General features: G+C 36.6%; 1 protein-coding gene across 1 annotated transcript; it reads left to right on the top strand.

The window, feature by feature from the left end:
• Positions 1-445: 445 nt before the first annotated feature.
• On the top strand, positions 446-17,900 carry LOC134533047 (uncharacterized). Its single transcript, XM_063370224.1, has 4 exons — positions 446-728; positions 8,488-8,576; positions 13,532-17,728; positions 17,774-17,900. Exons 2-3 carry the CDS (start codon positions 8,546-8,548, stop codon positions 14,230-14,232), a joined length of 732 nt encoding a protein of 243 aa, XP_063226294.1. The 5' UTR covers positions 446-728; positions 8,488-8,545; the 3' UTR covers positions 14,233-17,728; positions 17,774-17,900.
• Positions 17,901-19,121: the final 1,221 nt, after the last annotated feature.

Raw genomic sequence — 19,121 nt, 5'->3', positions numbered from 1 at the left:
AATATTTTCGTATTTTTCATACAACAGTAAGTTTGCAGTCGTCAAATGTAGATTGTATCGTCGTTCTATCGTTCTACAAAATGTTGTTTTACGACGGAAAATAGAAAACAGGGTAGGTACGTACTCGCTGGTATCTATTACATAAAAAAAAAAAAATAGGAAGGGAGGAGGGAAGAAGCACATGTAGGCCACGGGATCGAGCAGTAAATCGGTGGTATTTGATAAACAATCACGACGAAAGCAATTGGTCGTCGAGTGTGTATTGCCAGGACGGTTCGGCGCCAGCGTGACGGCCTGAGCCCAGCTGGTCAGACCGACAACTGAGCGGCGGCAACAGAGCAGTCGATTCCCCTGTTCCTTTCGGCGAGGGTCTGGCCGGGGGGTGAGTTGGAGGGCGGAGTTCTGCGCATGCGCGCACGCGAGACTTTGCAGATGAACACGGCCTGCTGTGGCCACACGACACCGCACGACATGGCTGTGCCGTGCCGTAGGAAAAGTGGCAGCTAATATTTCTCAACGTGAAGTTGTTCTGACGTGAATTTAACTGTGTGCGGCTTATCGCGCAGTTTTCATTGCAGGAAAACAGCAGTTGCCTCTCTCTGGAACGAAGTGTGCGATTGCATGTTTCAACCGGATGTACGGCGCCTTTTTCGCACGTATCCCCGAGAAACGGTAAAATGAGGTTCCAGTGTCACAATAATGGAAATGTACTTCAAGATCAAGTGCAGGTAAGTTTTTGTTATTATTTTTTTGTTTTACGGTTACGTTCGTGACACATCGTCTTTTCGTTTTTTTTTTTATAATTTTCGGTATAGCATAGAAATCGTTAAATATAAATTAAATTTAATGTTCCTATGAATGTTTCTTCTTTCCTGTAATTATCATCCAAAGAAAAATAAATAAAATAAAAAAGCGCGACTGGACATAGGAATAAATTCTAATAAAATATTTCAAAAAATTAAATGAAGGCCACTTGTCATCTGTCAGCTTATAATTGATTGGAATTTATAAGCATAAAGAATTTTTGCTAATATTTAAACAGTTGCGACATTATTTATAAATAACACATCATGACAAAAGTCACAGTATTGTGAAGTAATTTCTACTGACCATCTGGTTTCGGGAAATACTCTATCAAACTTTATCGTAACATTCTTGAGTTTTGATTTGTTTTCACATTATTGCTCATTTTTGATTGTTTTGATGATGGAATTAAACTAATTAAAAATGACTTATTTATACTTGCACGTAAAACGGAGAGGCGAATCTATTATGGCAAATATAAAGAGGCTGGGCAGAAAATTATTTTACAGCGCGTGAATTATAAAGCTATTTTTCGAACTCCAAGCGCTTGATATTTTTAAGACGAAAGATAAAGGAAACAGTTAATTTGATAACATTACAAAAAAAGTTATTTGTGATTTTAATTCAGGTAACAAATCTAAACTTAAGCTCTATAGGGAAATAATTCACGCAGAGTACAGGGGTTGAAAACTAAAAATCTTGACTAAAATGTCTTAAAAATAAACATATAGAATTAAACAGCAACTTTAAAAACCCGAGATTTGGGTTGCGCAATGCCGTTTCTGTGTAAGATCACGTTCGGTTATTACCAAAAAGATCAATACCAGTTTTTGAATCTTGCAATGTGCCCTTGTTCAATCCTCACTTTATATCTTAATGACTAATGACCCTTTGTTTTCTGCGTGAATAAATATAGGCCTACGCTTTCCAGTTAAAATATCGCCATACTTTTAATGATTTATTTTTCTACAATATTCGTTTTATAATCCGATTAATATATTTCACGCAAAAAAAATATCCGTGTACTTTATTCACACCTACAATAAATAGTATTTTATAATAAGTTTATCCTACAAAATAAATAAAATATATTTTGTTTTCAGTAAGAGAACGCCAGTAATTATATCTGTGTATTTAACAAATAAGAGTTTTTTAATGAGTGAATCAAACTGCTCTGGAAAACGATATGTTCATTCTTTAATAAATTTTTTTATATAATGATTGCATTTATGATTTCATCTGTAAATTATTTTTGGTCACGTTAAGTTAAAAAAAAAAAAACCCCACACACACACACACACACACACACACACACACACACACACACACACACACACACACACACACACACACACACACACACACACACACACACACACACACACACACACACACACACACACACACACACACACACACACACACACACACACACACACACACACACACACACACACACACACACACACACACACACACACACACACACACACACACACACACACACACACACACACACACACACACACACACACACACACACACACACACACACACACACACAGAGTTAAGCATCAAAAATTAGGATCTGTGAAAATTGAATATATTTACCTTGAAATGCTTCATCGAACAGTTTATGCCTACATAAGAATCTTGAGCTTGAAAATAATATGAAAATACATAATATTAATCATGATAATCTGCGTAGTTGTTTGTCTAAAAATTTCACTTCTGTAATTGTAATAGGTAAAAATTTTTATAAATGATCTGCGTGTGTGTGTGTGTGTATCCTCATGAAACATGTTATAGAATATTTGTATTAAATTGATGTATAATAATTAAAATAATATCGTAATGCGCTACCATTAATAATAAACCTTTATCGCTACATATGCTATTAAAACAATAACAATGTTACTGGCACGCTCATTGAGTTTTGACTACTTAATTTTATTATTTTCTAATATTGCTAGTTCTTATTTCACGGATAAACAAAAGGAGTTGCACAAAAAAAAAGGGGGGGGGGGAGTAAATGGCCAAATATTAAAGTGTCTTAATATATTCAGCCGATACTTCACTTAAATTACAAAATACATCATCGACCACTATAAAGATTATTGTTAGGAATTTACTACAGGGAAAAAAACTTTAAGCCATTTAACGTTTAGTATTTTCAAACACACACACAAATGTAGCCTAAGTACATCTAAACCTGTCAAATTAATTTTATTAAAAAACGTTTGTGCCTGATTCGTTTGTTAAGTACCTTGTTTTAAGGGTACGTAATGGAATATAATCCGTACCAGATGTAACTCTTATTATGAAGGTGCGGGAACTGACTTCGGTTGATAGATCTTTGGTAGTGGATTATTATTGGATTTAAGTTAAATCATTTATTTTTATTTTTTACTTACAGAAGAGCACACTTATGGGCACATGGTCAAAATTTCTAACATGCCACATAAGAAATATTTTCGTTTAAAGTCAAGAAACGTAAAAGAGTCGATTATTATTGGTGTTTATATAAAAAAAGTAAAGAATCTTACTTCACATGGCCATTCACAGGAAGTTATTGAGCTACATCATTTTAAAGATTATAGGAACATTTGAAACCGACTTGGTGCTTGTTTGAGTCATGCTGAGGTCTGGAATCGAACCCAGTATCCTGTACACACGAGCGCGATAACGGCCAACGAGGAACATGGGAATCCAGCGCTTCCTCTAGCATCTCCCGTCGCGTCAGAATGTACAGTCCGCCCACCGGCTCCTCACCCTGCGCGCCGGGGTAGCGGGGCAGAGGAGCCGGTGCTCGCACAGTACGTCCTAGTCGGTGTCGCACGGGGACACAGAACGCGTGCTCGGACCACGCGCAGTCAGGCGGTGCGTGCGCGCGTCGCCACGTGGTCACGCGAAGGCTTGGAGGGCCGTTCGGCGGAGAGGCGGATCGATACAGTCCGCGTTGTTTTGCCGCGCTCCGCGTGGCCCGCGTTTTCAGCCCGGCCTCCTTCGCGTGCAGTGTTGCCAACTCGTGCGGACAGTGCGTTGCCTCGCCGCCTTGGCGCTGCCCGGGAACGTGATGTTCGCTCCCTTCCGTTCTGTGGAGTCCGCGCGGTGTCGAGTGCTCCGACGATATACACATATTTACTTATGCAAGGTGTCCCAGATCCCAGTGTCAAGCCAATTGATCACGTTTCTGAATTAAAAAAAAAAAACATTCTTGTAGTTTTTTAGTCATATACTTTTTTTCTTCAAAGGTTTTAAAATCCCCATCTTGAACCAAACTTTAAAGATACTATAACCTGATACTTTTAAGCAATCGTGAATAACTCTACTACTGATAACAATTAAAAATAAAATCAATCATGCTAGAGTTTTGGGACGAACAATTTTTTGCACTACTTTCAGCAAAAATTTTAATAGGTAATTTTGACTGTTCAATCTGTAGAAACTGTGTTAACATATGCAGTAATGTGAAAAGTTGGCTTATTTAAGAAAATAACTTTGACAAGTTAATAAAGCAATTTTTTTTTTTTTTTTTACAATATGAATAGTCAAAGTTATCCAATTAAATATTTTGGCTGCATAATTCGTTAAAATATCTCTATCCCAAAAAATAACAATCGCATATTTGGTTCCATTGTGAATTATCAATAGTAGCAAATAAATGTCTTTGCAAAAAAAAAATTATAGCCACAGTATCTAAGAATTTGGCGCAGGGTGGGAATTGTAAAACATTTGGAAAAATACCTATAATTTCAAAACTGCGACACTTATCTTAAATTTTGATTGATTCAGAACCGCTTATCAACTGTTCTTCGCTTGACGTTAAGATCTGGGACATTCTATATATTACGAAAACAGTTTACAATACAAAATACATGATTGTAGTGTGTACATACGTATGGTATAAATTAAGTCTTTGTCACATAAAGTAAATGTTAGTACACAACAAAATAAATCTAATTAATACCCTGGCTAGTAAAAAAAGTCAATGTAACGACAGTAAGTACAATTTTTCTGTCTTCTACGTATTGTAACTCAACTTGTTAAGATTCTTTAGGTCTGAGGCACGTGTAGATTCATCCTAAATAAATAAAATGCTTAGATTAAGTTAGATTATAAAAAATCAGTTAAAGATTTCGATACAATCGAAATAACAATAACAGTTTCAATAACAATAGAAGTTAAAAAATACCTTATTTTTGGGTGCTTGCTACAATCATGCATAACAATAACAATAACTGGCCAAAGGCATAGCAGCAAAAGCTGGAGTACTTTAAACTTCCTTATGTGCAATATGCTTAGCCAGTCACAATTCATAAATACACGTGCAATCCGCTCTGAATTATTCACTTCCGATTTAAGAACTTTTGACTAGTGGAAGTGTTTTTACTTATGTAATATCTCGATTTTGTATACGCTCAGAAACTAAAAGAGTAACAAAATATCCTTCACATACGAAAAATTATATAAAAAAACCTATTTGAAGAATAAAAAACAACTTAGTTAAATTTCTCTCAAAAATATTGTTGGTAAGTGAAATGTGATTCAATAAGAATTAAAACAATAGTGTTTGTTATGTGAATTTGAGCAGGGAGATTTAATTACTGTTTTGACTAATGTTATTGTTGATAATGTTCGGTCAGCAATTATTACCGCTTCTTAAAAGCAATATTCCAAAGTTACAAGAACGCTGATTTTTCGGGCGTATAACCAACAATGTGTGGATTTAAGAAGTTCCCATACTAAACGGTATTCATAAACCCTGCCATCGTGATTTTACTCTCGTAGGTAACGGCTGTATTTATTATTTATAATTATCGTGGAACTGTAAGATGTATATAACTTACCTTAGTTTACTGCACATGAATAAGAAGTATTTTAAATTATAGCATAAGTGTCGAATATGTAGTGTATTTTAAATTACTGCAGGTGCTTGGAAAACGTACTATAAATGCATATTGAAAGAAAGAAGTAAAAAAAAAAAGTAACGTATTCATAAGCGTTTAAAGTTTATCAGTTTTCAGTTAATATTAACTTGGTTCTCACTTGAAATTCATTGTTACCAACATAAGTGGGCTACGCGCCATAGGCGTAGATCCCGGAGGGCCGGGGGGGGGGGGGAAGGGGAGAGAGGGGCCGCTTGTGCTTTCGAAATCTTAACTGTGAATTGGAAATTATAAACGTTATACCCCCCCCCCCCCCCCAATCCGCCCAGAAATTCTACAGATTGTTGCCAGTGTTGCTCGCTGCCAACATCTTTAGCTCTCATCTAGCTCTCAACAATAGAGTAAAATGAACGTGACAGTTATCTAGTTATCTGCGAGTCCGTAGTCGTTTGTCCCGTCAAAGATTCTGGACTTTCTTGTCTGTCCCTATGAGGAGTGCTTGGCTACTGCGAGATCTTCGGTTAAGGAGTAAGGCAAAAGTTACTGTTGGAGTTGGTCATTGAATACCTAATATGGATGCAATGTTTTATTCTTTTATTTTTATTAATTCCCTCGCCTTGCACTTAATGATTCCCCCTCCCCTTAATAGGTCAGTTGCCTGTTATCCTTTCCTGTCTGTTCGTCCACTGAGGTGGACAATGAGGTCCATCAAACTGAATGTGTGGATCATGGTGTGCATTCTAGTCAGTATCTTTAAAATACATTTTATTTATATCATTTGATATATTATAACGTAATAAATATTTATTAATATTATTATAAGTAGAGTTTGAACTTTTTACTATACAAAAATAGTTTTGGTAAAATAAATTATCTGTAAGGATTTGACAGTGTGTGTCTGATAGGGTTAAATTTGTAGACCGGTAGAACAAAGCTATTTGGCGAAACGGTATAAAGTTTAACTCTATATCCGGAAGAACCCGGAGGTTAAACCCGGATCCATACTTCTCGATTCGGGATGACTCACTGACTCACTCATCACGAATCTCTCCGGATCTGCAAGACCTACAGACTTGAAATAATGCGCTTAAATTAATTTTACTACATAGGCATCAGCGAATAACTGATTTTACGAAAATAAGCTTCCGAGCGGGGTTGCGGGGGACGTTTAAGATCAAATTTCCCGTTTTTCGAGTACTTGTCTGTCCTACTGACTCGAAACGCGGCAGGGATGTTCCTTATATTACTTATATTGTGAGCGTTTGGATAAAATCAGCTTGTTAGCCAGTCCTAGCGCATTTAAAGCTAAGTATTCATTTAACGGAGGTTTTTTTTTATTATCAAAACTCAGGATTTAAAAGACCGTTACAATGAAATGCATCGACATAGACAGTAACTGACAGCGTGGTTTTTCGAAAAAAATCAGCTCCCAATGGGAGTTGTGGAGACGTTAAAAATTTGAAATATCACGTTTCTCAACAATAATTTCTCCAAAAATTCGTGGGGGGTCGTTAAAGATCAAAATTCCGTTAGTATATAAATATAGTTTTTTAAAATTGTAACTTAACAATTTTTCCAAAAATTTTCTTGAGTGGTAATCTTATGCTAAAATTATAATATTAATGTTTAATTATTTTGTACTTACTAAAGTAAAATAAATTTATTTCTTAGCCATAAAGCATGATGTCCACTAGAATGTGGTAAGTACACCTTAACGCACACATTCAAGGTTTGATAAATTCTATATCATTGAGATATAAATTGTTCACTTCAGTGGACGAATAGACTGAAAGGTTTAAAGTGTTGTTTAAAGACCAATTTTCTTTCTTTCAAATATTTAGGATGATAGTTCCCAAACCCCGTTTTTTTTTTAAATTGGAGGCGATTCCGTACACCTTAGATTCCCCAGTAGTATGGTCTCTTTCCATAATATCAGGACCCGAAAAAATAAAACTGCCCAGGGCCTCCCAAAGCTTAGGGTCGCTACTGTGTATGTATGTTAGTGTGTTTATGTGTATACACACAGAAAATCACCATTAATTACATATGTTCACAAAGAGTTACATAGGGTGTCTTCTTCATTTTTCGAATTATTACCGGTAATTTGGTGAAATAAGGGTATTATTGGTAAGGTAAGGTAATAACTAGCCCGCCAACGATAGGTACAATGGCTAGAAGTATATGATGTAATGGGATGTATACCATTACTCTCACCACATTTAATTTTTACCAAGAAAACGTCGTTAAATTTCTAACACGGAATTTCGAACGAATTCGTTGAGAAAGGTTTTACATGAAACATTGTTAAAAAAAAATTAACAATTGTTTCAAAATCTCCTGTGTATAGCTTTTAGGGAGGATAAATAATAGTTCTAGCAACTTTTTTTCTTTAAGCCGGTAATTAATTTTAAAGCTACAGCAGTTTAAGGTCTCGTAGAGTGTCAGTGTGTTGGTAATTAATCTTCACCACTGACTACCTATTTGTAAAAATATATTACTAAAATATGTTTCTTAAGCATGTGTAACCAAATATCACCTTGATTACGTTAGTAAAAACTAATAAAAATAAACCACTAGAAAATAGTTTTTACAGTACGTGAACGACAGAATCATGTTGTGTTGAACAGTATACCTATAGTTGAGATTAGCGACTTTTTTTTTTTTTTTTTTTTTTTACCTATTATATCCGAAGTGTCTCAAAGTCAAAGTCTTAGGTAAAGTTGACTGTTGAATCTTGCAAATTTTGTGTCATCGTTTGTTAATATTATTCTATTCGTACGTCTTGTTTTTACAGTTGAAGAATACTCTTCAGCAGGCAAATATTCTGCACAGACAACTGACGGGCTGCTGATATGGATGCTCTCAGGCAGAACAATCAGCATGGTAAGTTTTAAAATTATCATGACAGAATGATAGCCATATTGTATTATGAAGTGAAAAAAAAAAGAATTTATTTTGAATCTCAGCACAACATATTACATTATAAGCAATCTTTGTTTTCGATGCGGCTTAACCCCCAAAAGCAGATAGTTTATTAGATATTGACAGATAAGCCTACATAAATATGATTCAAAGTGGTTTTTTTTTTGACACATGCCATTACTGGTTACACTGGTTGTCATACGTAAACCCCAATAACGGACACAAAAGATGAGTATCACCTGGTGTCAATGCTGTATAACTAGCAAAGGCGCATTAAAAAAAAGTTTTAAAGCAGCCCTCCATTGCAAAAACTATACACAGAAAAAAAATAAAAGTTTTAATTTTCTATTTCAATTGCTAAGCAAGTTGTTACTTTATTGCCTTTCTGAATTCCTTTTCGGACGCCAAAAAATTTCTATTTCTCATTGCGAGTGTTAAAGAGAGTAGAAGATAAACCAATGTTATATAATTTGGTACATGGACAAATTTTTGCGTTTACTTTTTTTCCTATTTAACCATAATATTTTCCTTTTATCATTTCCAGGGGTATGAAAACAATAGCAAACAAATTTTTCTTAAAAAAAAAGTTTTTATGCGTCTCTCGTGTTCAGTCAATCTTACGAATGGGGATTGCACTTCTTGCCCATGCTGTACAGGCATACGTAGGCAGGCTAGCCGGGAGTACCCCGATAAAACTCAGAAATCCAGCCTTGCCGGGAATTGAACCTTCAAATTGCTTTGGTGGGAGGTGAGTGTTTTGACCACTCGATGTTGAGTGTATCTTCACTATGCATAAAATTATCCATTAACAGCCGATTTAAGCATGGCATTTATGCTGTCGGCTAGATATTCAAACGTCGAATGTGGTGTTCGTTTTAGAACCAAAACTTGCACAGTTTAAGAAGAAACCACGCGATTTGAAATCTTTTAGATATCCGAGTGGTGTCGGTTTACTACATGAATTAAAAAAAAAGTCCTGAGAGTGGATAGACGGTTCTGTTTCCGTATTTCGTTTTTAAACCGCATTTTTACGTGAGTGAAATGAGCTACATTGCGTTTTCAGAAGAAATTTCAGACATGAAACAAAACATCAAATATGTTTGAGGTACTAAAGCAGAAACGACTCACTGCCAATGATCGCAAATAATTGTGTTAAAACAAAAGATTATCCTACGAACCCTGTGCTTTTCCGATAGGTAACTTTTTCAACGTTTTTAGTTTGACAGCTGAATATTCTTCCATTTACCTATGAAAACCGGTAAATGGTTGGGTAGCTTGGTTATCTGGCAAACAAATAAATTACCCTAATTGAATGGAAGGATTTGTATTTGTGTGGAATTGCAGCTTTGTGCCTCACGTCAATCTGTTAAAATAGTGCGTTCGGCCACGGCAATAGCACTGAAGGGAAATTAATAAAGTTGTTATTTGAAAGATTCCGATAGCTTTCTTGATAACTGTCGCACGCCACTTTTGATAGCCCTTGGTGGCGGTCGCTGTTGCATTCACGTCCGTGTGGAAAAGGTCATAGGTTCACATAGTCAATTATATGACTTAATTTACCAAGTTGGAGTTTCGGCATCCCTGATCGGAAATGTGAGTGGATTAATGTTAATGAGCCTGAAAAAAAATCTTGATTTTTACTCATTCTTTAAAATCGAATTCAGATGTAACCATTAAATATTTATCTAGGCTATACATCACAGAGTAAAACATATTTTGAATAAAGTTTTTCAAAAATCTCTTTTCCGATTTTTAAAGAACTGCGTAATATTTCCCCAGATAAATGTATCAAATGAAATGACCGAATTAAGGAATATACATATGTAATCAATAGGTTCGATAGTTCCAAGTTATGATTTTAGGCTACGATGTTTCTCAGTTGTGATTATCCAAGTTACGTGTTTAAAGTTATGATGAGTTCTAATTTGTAACGTTTTTAAGTTATGTGGTTATAAGTTATGGCAGTTCTAAGACGTGTGTTTTTAACTTGTTTTCTGCACAAATGAATCACTTTTTCTTACGACTTGACAACAGAGCTCCCAAAAATCAGATGTAATCATTAAAACGTGTGCTTGTTAAAAACATTTATTCTTAGGAGAAATGATTGATTAAAGTAGTAATTACACAGAATATATTAAAAATTCCCTGCATTGAAACCAAAGAACTACAAAATTATATTTATAACCTTAACAATGTGCTAGCTGTCAGTCACAAAACAATACTCTTGAAAGTTCTATTGACAAATAAGCAGTTCAATAATGGACTTAAAAAAAAATAATAGAATGTGCAGCTTGGGCACAATATCTATATCCATACGTTGTAGTCTACGCAATATCACATCTGTTTAAACGTTTATATTAATATGTATATAAAATTATATATATTAAAGTAGTTCCTGAAAAGTATTAATTTTTGGTTAGGTAAATGCGTGTCGAATAATATATTTTAAAATAAAAAATAACCCGAAAAAAAAAACTTTTGTGAGGATATAAAGTGGAAAATACTCGTAGAGTTCAAAGCCAAGCATTTTTTTTTTTTTTTTTTTTTTACTGTTTAATCATTAGAAACGAGTATGGATCGAGTTCCGTAACTGTGCGTAGGTGTAGGAAGGAGTTCCGTAATTAAATGTCGCAGTCTATGAGATACCTGATGTCTTTCTGCTTCAGGCTTGTATCGCGCCCCTCCAGAGCTTAAGCACTACAAGATCGTAACAAAGTCAAAGTGGAAAGCTTTCGTTTCGCTACGAAAAGCAGCATTCCGAGATAAAATGGCATCTAGCTGGTGACAAAAAAGAAAAGTTAAATTGTGGTCGGTTCTTGGACACGGTTTTGACAGTTCACTCGGCCTGTATTACCTCTTGCAAGGACCCTCGAGTGGGATGGGGTAAAGAAGCAGCGGGAGGGGGGGGGGGGGATAGAGTCCACGCCCGGCGGCGTCACACGCGAATTCCTCGCGAGATGGAAACTTAGCCACGTCGCAGCAAGTCTACGGGTCTTCTTCAGGGTAGGAGCGGCTCCAGGGCCGGACAACCACCCAGGGCCCCACGCCGGCCCTTTATTACCGACCCAACCTTCAGTATGGAAAAAATGTTTTGAAATAAATTAGCGAAACCATCGCCGGATTTAAGTTCCAGATTGGCTTTAAGTAGTTTTGTATCGTTTCCAGGACCCCACTTTGTGGCGACACTTCAATTATGTAGTGTTACGCCTATACACTCCTTAGGTGCCCCACAGTTGATGGAGACAGTTTTCTGTAGTGATTTTACTACTCCTGTACTTCTACTCAACTCAGGAAATATTTCTGAATATAATATGGAATATATGTATATAGCTCTATGTATGTGTATAGCTCTATAGCTAAGCAGTTGAGGTGACAATACAGCTATGTTTTTGTACTTATTAAATTGGCTGTTTATTCTGGGCGCCACTCCTACATATATATTTACGTTGTTGTCAAAGAAAAACAAGTGAAACAAAATACATAAGAGAAAATAATATTTCAGATCCAATGTTCAGGTAGAGTGAAAAACAAGGAGAATTAGGATTTCTGAACATACACAATATTAAATAATAATAAAATAATATACGATTAATAGATAGTCTTTAATAAAATAAATGTATATTTGAATTTATGGTTTGGCAAGTGGTATATAATTATGTCTTTACAACAAACAGGAAATACGTTGCACACATGAGTTTCCAACAAAAGTTCATTAGTTCAGTTTATTATGTCCGTTGTTCTCACTCTTAGATAGAAGAAAATAGATAACATATAGTTTATTATTATTATTATTGTTTAATTTAGGAAAAAGGTACCTCGGCTTAGTTCAGTATGTTGCGTAGGTAGAACAATATGAGATTCAACTCTCATTTTACCTCTGGGTAGGAACTGTGACGTGTATATAGAATATTATTTTGAATTATAATGTTTGTCTTTGGATGGTTTTACTTAGTTCTTAAAATAATCAGTGTTTTTATTCGTAAACAGGATATTATGACATTTGGTTCACGAAACGATCTTTTACTACGGAGAACATGAGTCAGTTATTACTCACGTCATGATTCACTCCTAATTACACATCTGTGCTGATGTGCCCTGTATTAATTACATATATTTAATTATACGACGTTTTAAACATCCTTACACGTGATCTAATTTAGCTTCGAGGATTGCCAGATATATATTATACGGGATTAAAACCCGGGCGATTTCAACAACGCCGCCACAATTATATAACTTTTTCTTAACAATCCCGTTCTAAAACTGTTAACTTTTGTAACTCAGCCTTCCATTGCCCGAAGCAAAAACACCGTTAACGGAAATTCACACTTCAAAACAAATACCGACTTCCAACAAAACGTCTGAAAATATCAAAATGTCACAAATTTAAAATTTTCAAGAATGAATATACTATTATATAAAATACGTGGAATAAATTTCTTTTGCCGTTAATGTCAATTGTGTCTTAGAGGGGTCTTGCCAATAGTTGCTCAGAGTCAGCTCGGGCTACGTCATAGAGTGTAGCACACATAGATACGTCCAAATCCAAATACGGAGAATTTAACACGGGAAAAATAAACAAATAACAATAAAAATAATAAAATGGTATTAAAATAATAACAATTCACTTTCTGTGCGTGGAATTGTCATGTAACAGCACAGTTTACATTTCAAATTTTCCTCCACTCCTTTTCTCGTGGGGTCATTCCATACCTACCAGGTCCTCCGGTAAGGTACTTCTCCATAATATAAGGCCCAACACCAGAAGCATACTCAGAATTACACTTCCGAAAAGGAGGATAAAAAGGTGTGTGGGGGTGACGGGGGAGAGGAGGGTTTGCCAGCTGTTAGGTTTCAATTTTATTTCCTTTTGTTGGTGGGAACGATAGATTTCGGGGTCTCGCGCTGTGTTGAAGGCAAGGCGACGTCCGCCGGCAACGCCGTGCAGGCGCAGCAGGGCCAGGGCATGGCCGCGCTGCTCGTCATGATGGCCGTGCTGTTCTTCATCGTGGGCTACTGCTGCTGGGGCGCGCCGTGCTGCCGCGCCTTCTGCCGCCGGCGCTGCTGCTGCTGCCGCGGGGGCGGCGGCGGGGCCGGCGACCTGGAGGCCTCGCCGTCAGACATCGGGCTGAGCGTGGACCGCGGCGTGGTGTCCACGCCCACCATCATCCTGCTGCCGTACGGCCGCATGCTCGTGGTGGACGGCTCGGTGTTCGCGCAGCTTCAGGCCGACACGCACGGCCTCGACCTCATCGAGCTGGGGGAGAACGTGGTGCGCGCGCAGCAGCGGGCGGTGCCGGCGCCGCCGCCGCCCGCGTCCTCCGTCACGACGGGCAGCGTGCCCAGCATCCTGGAGGTGGACTCGGAGACCACCAGCAAGGACGGCTGCGTGTCGCCCGTGCGCGAGGGCTTCTTCCCGCCGCCCACCTACGACTCCATCTTCGGCGGGGAGAGCCCGGCCGACCTGCCGCCCTCCTACTCGGAGATACTGCGCCAGCTGCAGTCCTTCGGGAGCGCCGAGCTGGAGCACGACCCCGACCCCGTCCCGCCCGCGGACAGCGAACCGGTCGCCGCGGACGACTACCAACCTGGCGAGATACGAGAAAGCAGAGTGTAGTGCAACTTCTCCCACACGCGAGGGACCATGACTCCAGGGGCGCAACAACAGAGGGGGTGCAAGGGTATTTTGCCCCCCCCCCCCCCCTCTGAAACCTTGAAGTGGGGGCAAACGGGGGCAAAGAAAGTGCTGTGTAATCAATTTTTAGATAATAAAACTGCTTAAATAGCACCATTTTCCACCTTGAAATACATATTTTCCCGGACCCCCCCCCCCCCTCCGCTTCAATAGGGGGGGATCATTGTTTCTTTATAAAAAGGTACATTGCCCCCCCCCCCCCCCTCAGGAAATTTAGTTGTTGCGCCCCTGCATGACTCGGCTTTGTCGTAACGATGCACAATATAACGCATTAATGGACTGTAACAAGAAGCACCTTAACAATATCTTACTAACTTTCTTATGGCAGACAAATTTTCTGGTATGCAAAAATTCTCAGAAAAAAAAATTCATAATGAACACCCCCTAATTAATTTTCTAAAAATCTATCTAAGCTTTTACAACAAACTCATGACAAAGGTTTATTTGATGTTTGGCAAGTGGTTACATAAATGATCAAATCGAAAGCCCAGATTTTATTAATAAATGTATGGTTACTAATGAATAACCTACACCAACTTAAGAAAATGATTTGTTAAAATTATAAACAAGAGCAATTAGTTTAGTAATGTTCTCTATTGGCAGAAATCTTGGAAAAGAATGATTAAATGATATTAAAAACTATTTTAAAGAAATTAATTTTACTTACATTTTGATGCACTCTTACTAAAAAGTAATAACAACTATATAAACCATCAATCATGACTGTTTAAGAAATGCACACTTTCTCAAACGACATTGTAGCTGCACTGTTGATGCTACAATATATTTAAACAAAAAAAAAGTTTAACAGCAAAAAATGATGATTAGAAGCACTAACAAAGAAGTTGAGGTTTCTTAACACCAATATAAATCTACTCTAAATAAGTATGTATAAAATAAAATACAAAATAGAAATAATTTTTTTTGTAAATTTTAGTTGGATGATTTTAGACTTTACAATAGAAAAAAAATTGAATAGAAGCTCCATAGTGCTAGAACTGCAAACAATTCAAAAATACTTATTTTGTTATATCTTTAAAACTTAATTGCAAGTAGTCAAAAAATGTTTTATTGCTTCTCTGTACAGTACTAAGACCAAGTGAACTGTAATTAGCTATTAGTCACTGGCTTCTACTTGAGGGGCCCGCCTATTCGGAAGAGTATTTGTTTTAGTGAGGCAGGATAAGTGAGTTGCTTGCTGGTGTTTCTAGTTCAGATTGCCTTTAAGTGCAAGGCTCTGAACTAGTGCAAAGTCTTACACTGGGCATTTTTTGATTTTGAGCAGTGACAGTAACGTTATACGTTATGGCAGGTGTAATGCAAGTAAGTCTCTCGATTGCTTTCAAATTATTCTGAAAACAAGTGTTTTAGCCATTTTCAATCTTCTGAAAAAAGAACAGTTTAAAACTAAACATAGAAACGGAACAACTCTTCCACCCAAGTGTATTCTTAAATGCTTTTCGGATAACTTGAGCAGGTATCAAATTGCAGGGTTTTTTCTAAAGCTCTGCACACCGTGTGCTGAGGTAGGCGGGTGCCTTAAGATGCCCTCGGTCAATTACAGTCTAGTGCTCTGCAAACGAAAAAGCATAATTTTTCACAAGGGGAAAAAAATAGTTGATCACAGCTGTGATGCTGAATTTTTAGAGTAGGTACAGTTTCTCATCTACTTTCTTATGTTTATAGCCTCTAAACTTAGTATCTTAATATTCATGAAGTTAGTGGGAAATTCACAAATCTTATGATGGGAAGAGAGTGGAAAAATTGATCGGGTTAATTTGGACGGTGCATAGTCGCAAAGATAGTGAGATTTTCCAGGTTCAAGTTTCTTTGAAGTGCAAGGAAACACAATGCACATTTTATATTTATACACCTATCCCTCACTTCGCACGTCTTCAGGCCGTGAACTCAGTCTAGCCAGTGGCAGGGAATTTACACAAACAAAAGCAGCGTCTGCCGGTAACTGTACGTGCGTAATCACCTGAAGTTGGAATCGTAGTGGAATTAGGCTTCCAAGTGAGAGCATAATGCATCGTGTTCAAGTATTTGAGACAAAACTAGAAGTATTACGGCGCACAGTTTGTCATGAAGGCCACGCTTATGTAGGTTGCACTTTTGTTTTAAGCAAGTCAAATGTGTGCACAATCGTACGAAATTACTCTTATCAAAAGTTTATATGTCTGATGCTGTTGGTTGCAATAGAGGGAATATATTTGTCATTAGATACCGGAAAAGAAATAAACAGATGATTCACATGGAAAAGGTTGTTAAATGAATGTTGCAATGAAAAAAAAAAATCATTCGCCTGACAGGATTGGTGTGAACCAGGTGGTGATATGTGAATAAGCACTTAGAAATTTTTGAAAAATTGAAATGTAATTATCTGGACAGTAATACCGGTTTCACTGTCAGTAAAGAATGGTTTATAAAGGTACGCGACGTGAGTTAAAAGTCACTCCCGGGCAGGCAAGTCAGCCAGTCGACCGACGATAAAGTACATAACTACGTATCTCCCGTTACGCTATGTCATATTTGATATACAAAGTGCGATGGGAGGCATATAAAGAATAATGGTGTGACATATTTATCGTTGGGTGTTATTCTACACATATTACATAAAGTCTATTTTCCTAAACAATTTTGGAACACATTAAATAAATTAGCCTTGCTATTTATGGAAACTAATGCTTCAGAATACACGATTTTGAATAACACAAGCATATTTAGGAATGCATTAGTCATGCTAAGTGAGGGATAGGTGTATTGATACAAATGCTTCTTCAGATTAAGTATATCAAACCCTTTTTCCTCAATAGTTGATTTCTAGCCAAACTTTTTCATGTTAAAAAAGCCATATGTATGACCACACACCAGTCTTGGCCTTAAATTAACAGTAATTAAATTTTAATTAATTTTTATACTTAATAAAAAGTATTATTCTGAAGAAACATTTTCAAAATTAATACACAAACAAGAATGCAAATTTTTAACGATAAGAGTGCAAATTATTCATAGCTTTCTTAAATGAAGCTGTTATAAAATAACTGACATCGAAATACATGTATAGTAATGTAGGCTACCAATATGCAACTAATTTCATTAAGTGACAGTTAAATAAACAGTTTTGTTACAAGTAAGACTATCATATAAATAAAACTCAAAGCTGTGGTTTACATCAAAATAACAGACTTGTACCAAGAAAGTACAGTATAAGCAAGTAAGTATATCTTACATTAGTGTTCAAAATGGGTTATTTTTCAATATTCCTGCTGAACAATAAAATGTTCTTTTTAACAAAGGATATCTTAAGAACTGTATTGCTGCCTTACGTTACTGCAACACTCATAAAGTGTAATTATTAATACTTATACTGATTGATTGATAGTATATGTATGTATGTATGTATGTATGTATGTATGTATGTATGTATGTATGTATGTATGTATGTATGTATGTATGTCAGCAGAAAGGGGAGATGGATCCTATACATGGTAGAGATAATAGTAACAAGAATAACACTATGCTTAACATTTTCAATTTTATTGTAAATCCAATTTTGAATAAAATATCATGAAAATTCTCAAATAAAATGGACACTATTTTATGTGATGATGGAATCCTTATACAATCCTTTAGTTTAATTTAGAAAATTATTAACTGTATTGAAAAAAAGATGCACACGCCTTGTATTTTTTTATTACATCAAACGTACGAATCTCTGCGGAAATACTATGAAATTACAGGTTTGAAAAGCACAAACTCAAAAAACTCAGTCAGAAATTAAAATATATATATATATATATTCAATACACACTGAAGCAAAGACTGGGAAAACATAATCTGCGGAGGTTAGCAGTATATTCTTGTATAAAATAATGGTAGATGTGCTACATACACATAGTCAAAATAGTGCCATTCAACAATTAGAGTACAGGCCAGCCACTTTACACATTTAAAATTACATGACCACTTCCTATGCTACTCTCCAGAACTTATGTGCCATGATCAACTGACAAAACAAAATTAGTGTTTCAGCATAAACACCATGGTCAACTGACAATACAAAACAGAGTTTCAGCATAAACAAGTACATCATAATGATAGGCTAACATTTGTCTTTTTCATGGGGACCACACCTGATTCGATCAGACGTGCAAAATATTTACAATGTTTAGCAGAAAAAAAAAAAACAAGGCTTAAGAAAGAATTATTTTCCACGAGAGGTTTTCAGCTATACAGCAGTCATCCATCAATTACACACAGCTTAAAATGCTCAAAGAAATTGCATCCCGTCTATCTATGCATTAGACAGGGTGTCTACCAGATCTATTAAATGAAATCCCCTGATTTTTCCAGGTTTTCCAGGTCTAAAACTGAACTTTTCCAGGTTTTCTGTAACACAATTACGACATTCCACGAAACTGAAAAAACTGCATAACAGTACATTGACGGGTTTCAAAGTATTTCTTACATACTGTAACATGGACTTGGTGATATCAACATGCTCTACACCTCCAGAACGTTGAACAAAGTTGTACATCTGTCTTTGTGCGATCAGTATTTCTTCCTGCAAGTTTTCAGTCAGCAAATTAGAATTTACTGAAAATCCTCTTTCCAATGATGCATTTCCATGGGAAAGTACCAACATCATCCTCACAAACTTTAGGCGGCCTGTTTTTGGCAGCTACTGTATGTGCCTTAAGAATGAGCATCCACAAGTGATCAAGGCGCCAGTCTTCTGGAGAAAAAGACGAGAACAGTGCTTCAGAATCTTGCGAGGAACATACCAACTGATATGATCACTCAATGTT

The sequence above is a fragment of the Bacillus rossius genome, chromosome 1, assembly GCF_032445375.1.
Source record: "Bacillus rossius redtenbacheri isolate Brsri chromosome 1, Brsri_v3, whole genome shotgun sequence".
Lineage (NCBI taxonomy): Eukaryota > Metazoa > Arthropoda > Insecta > Phasmatodea > Bacillidae > Bacillus > Bacillus rossius.
The sequence above is the reverse complement of the archived record's forward strand: the minus strand, read 5'-3'. Positions and strand labels throughout refer to the sequence as shown.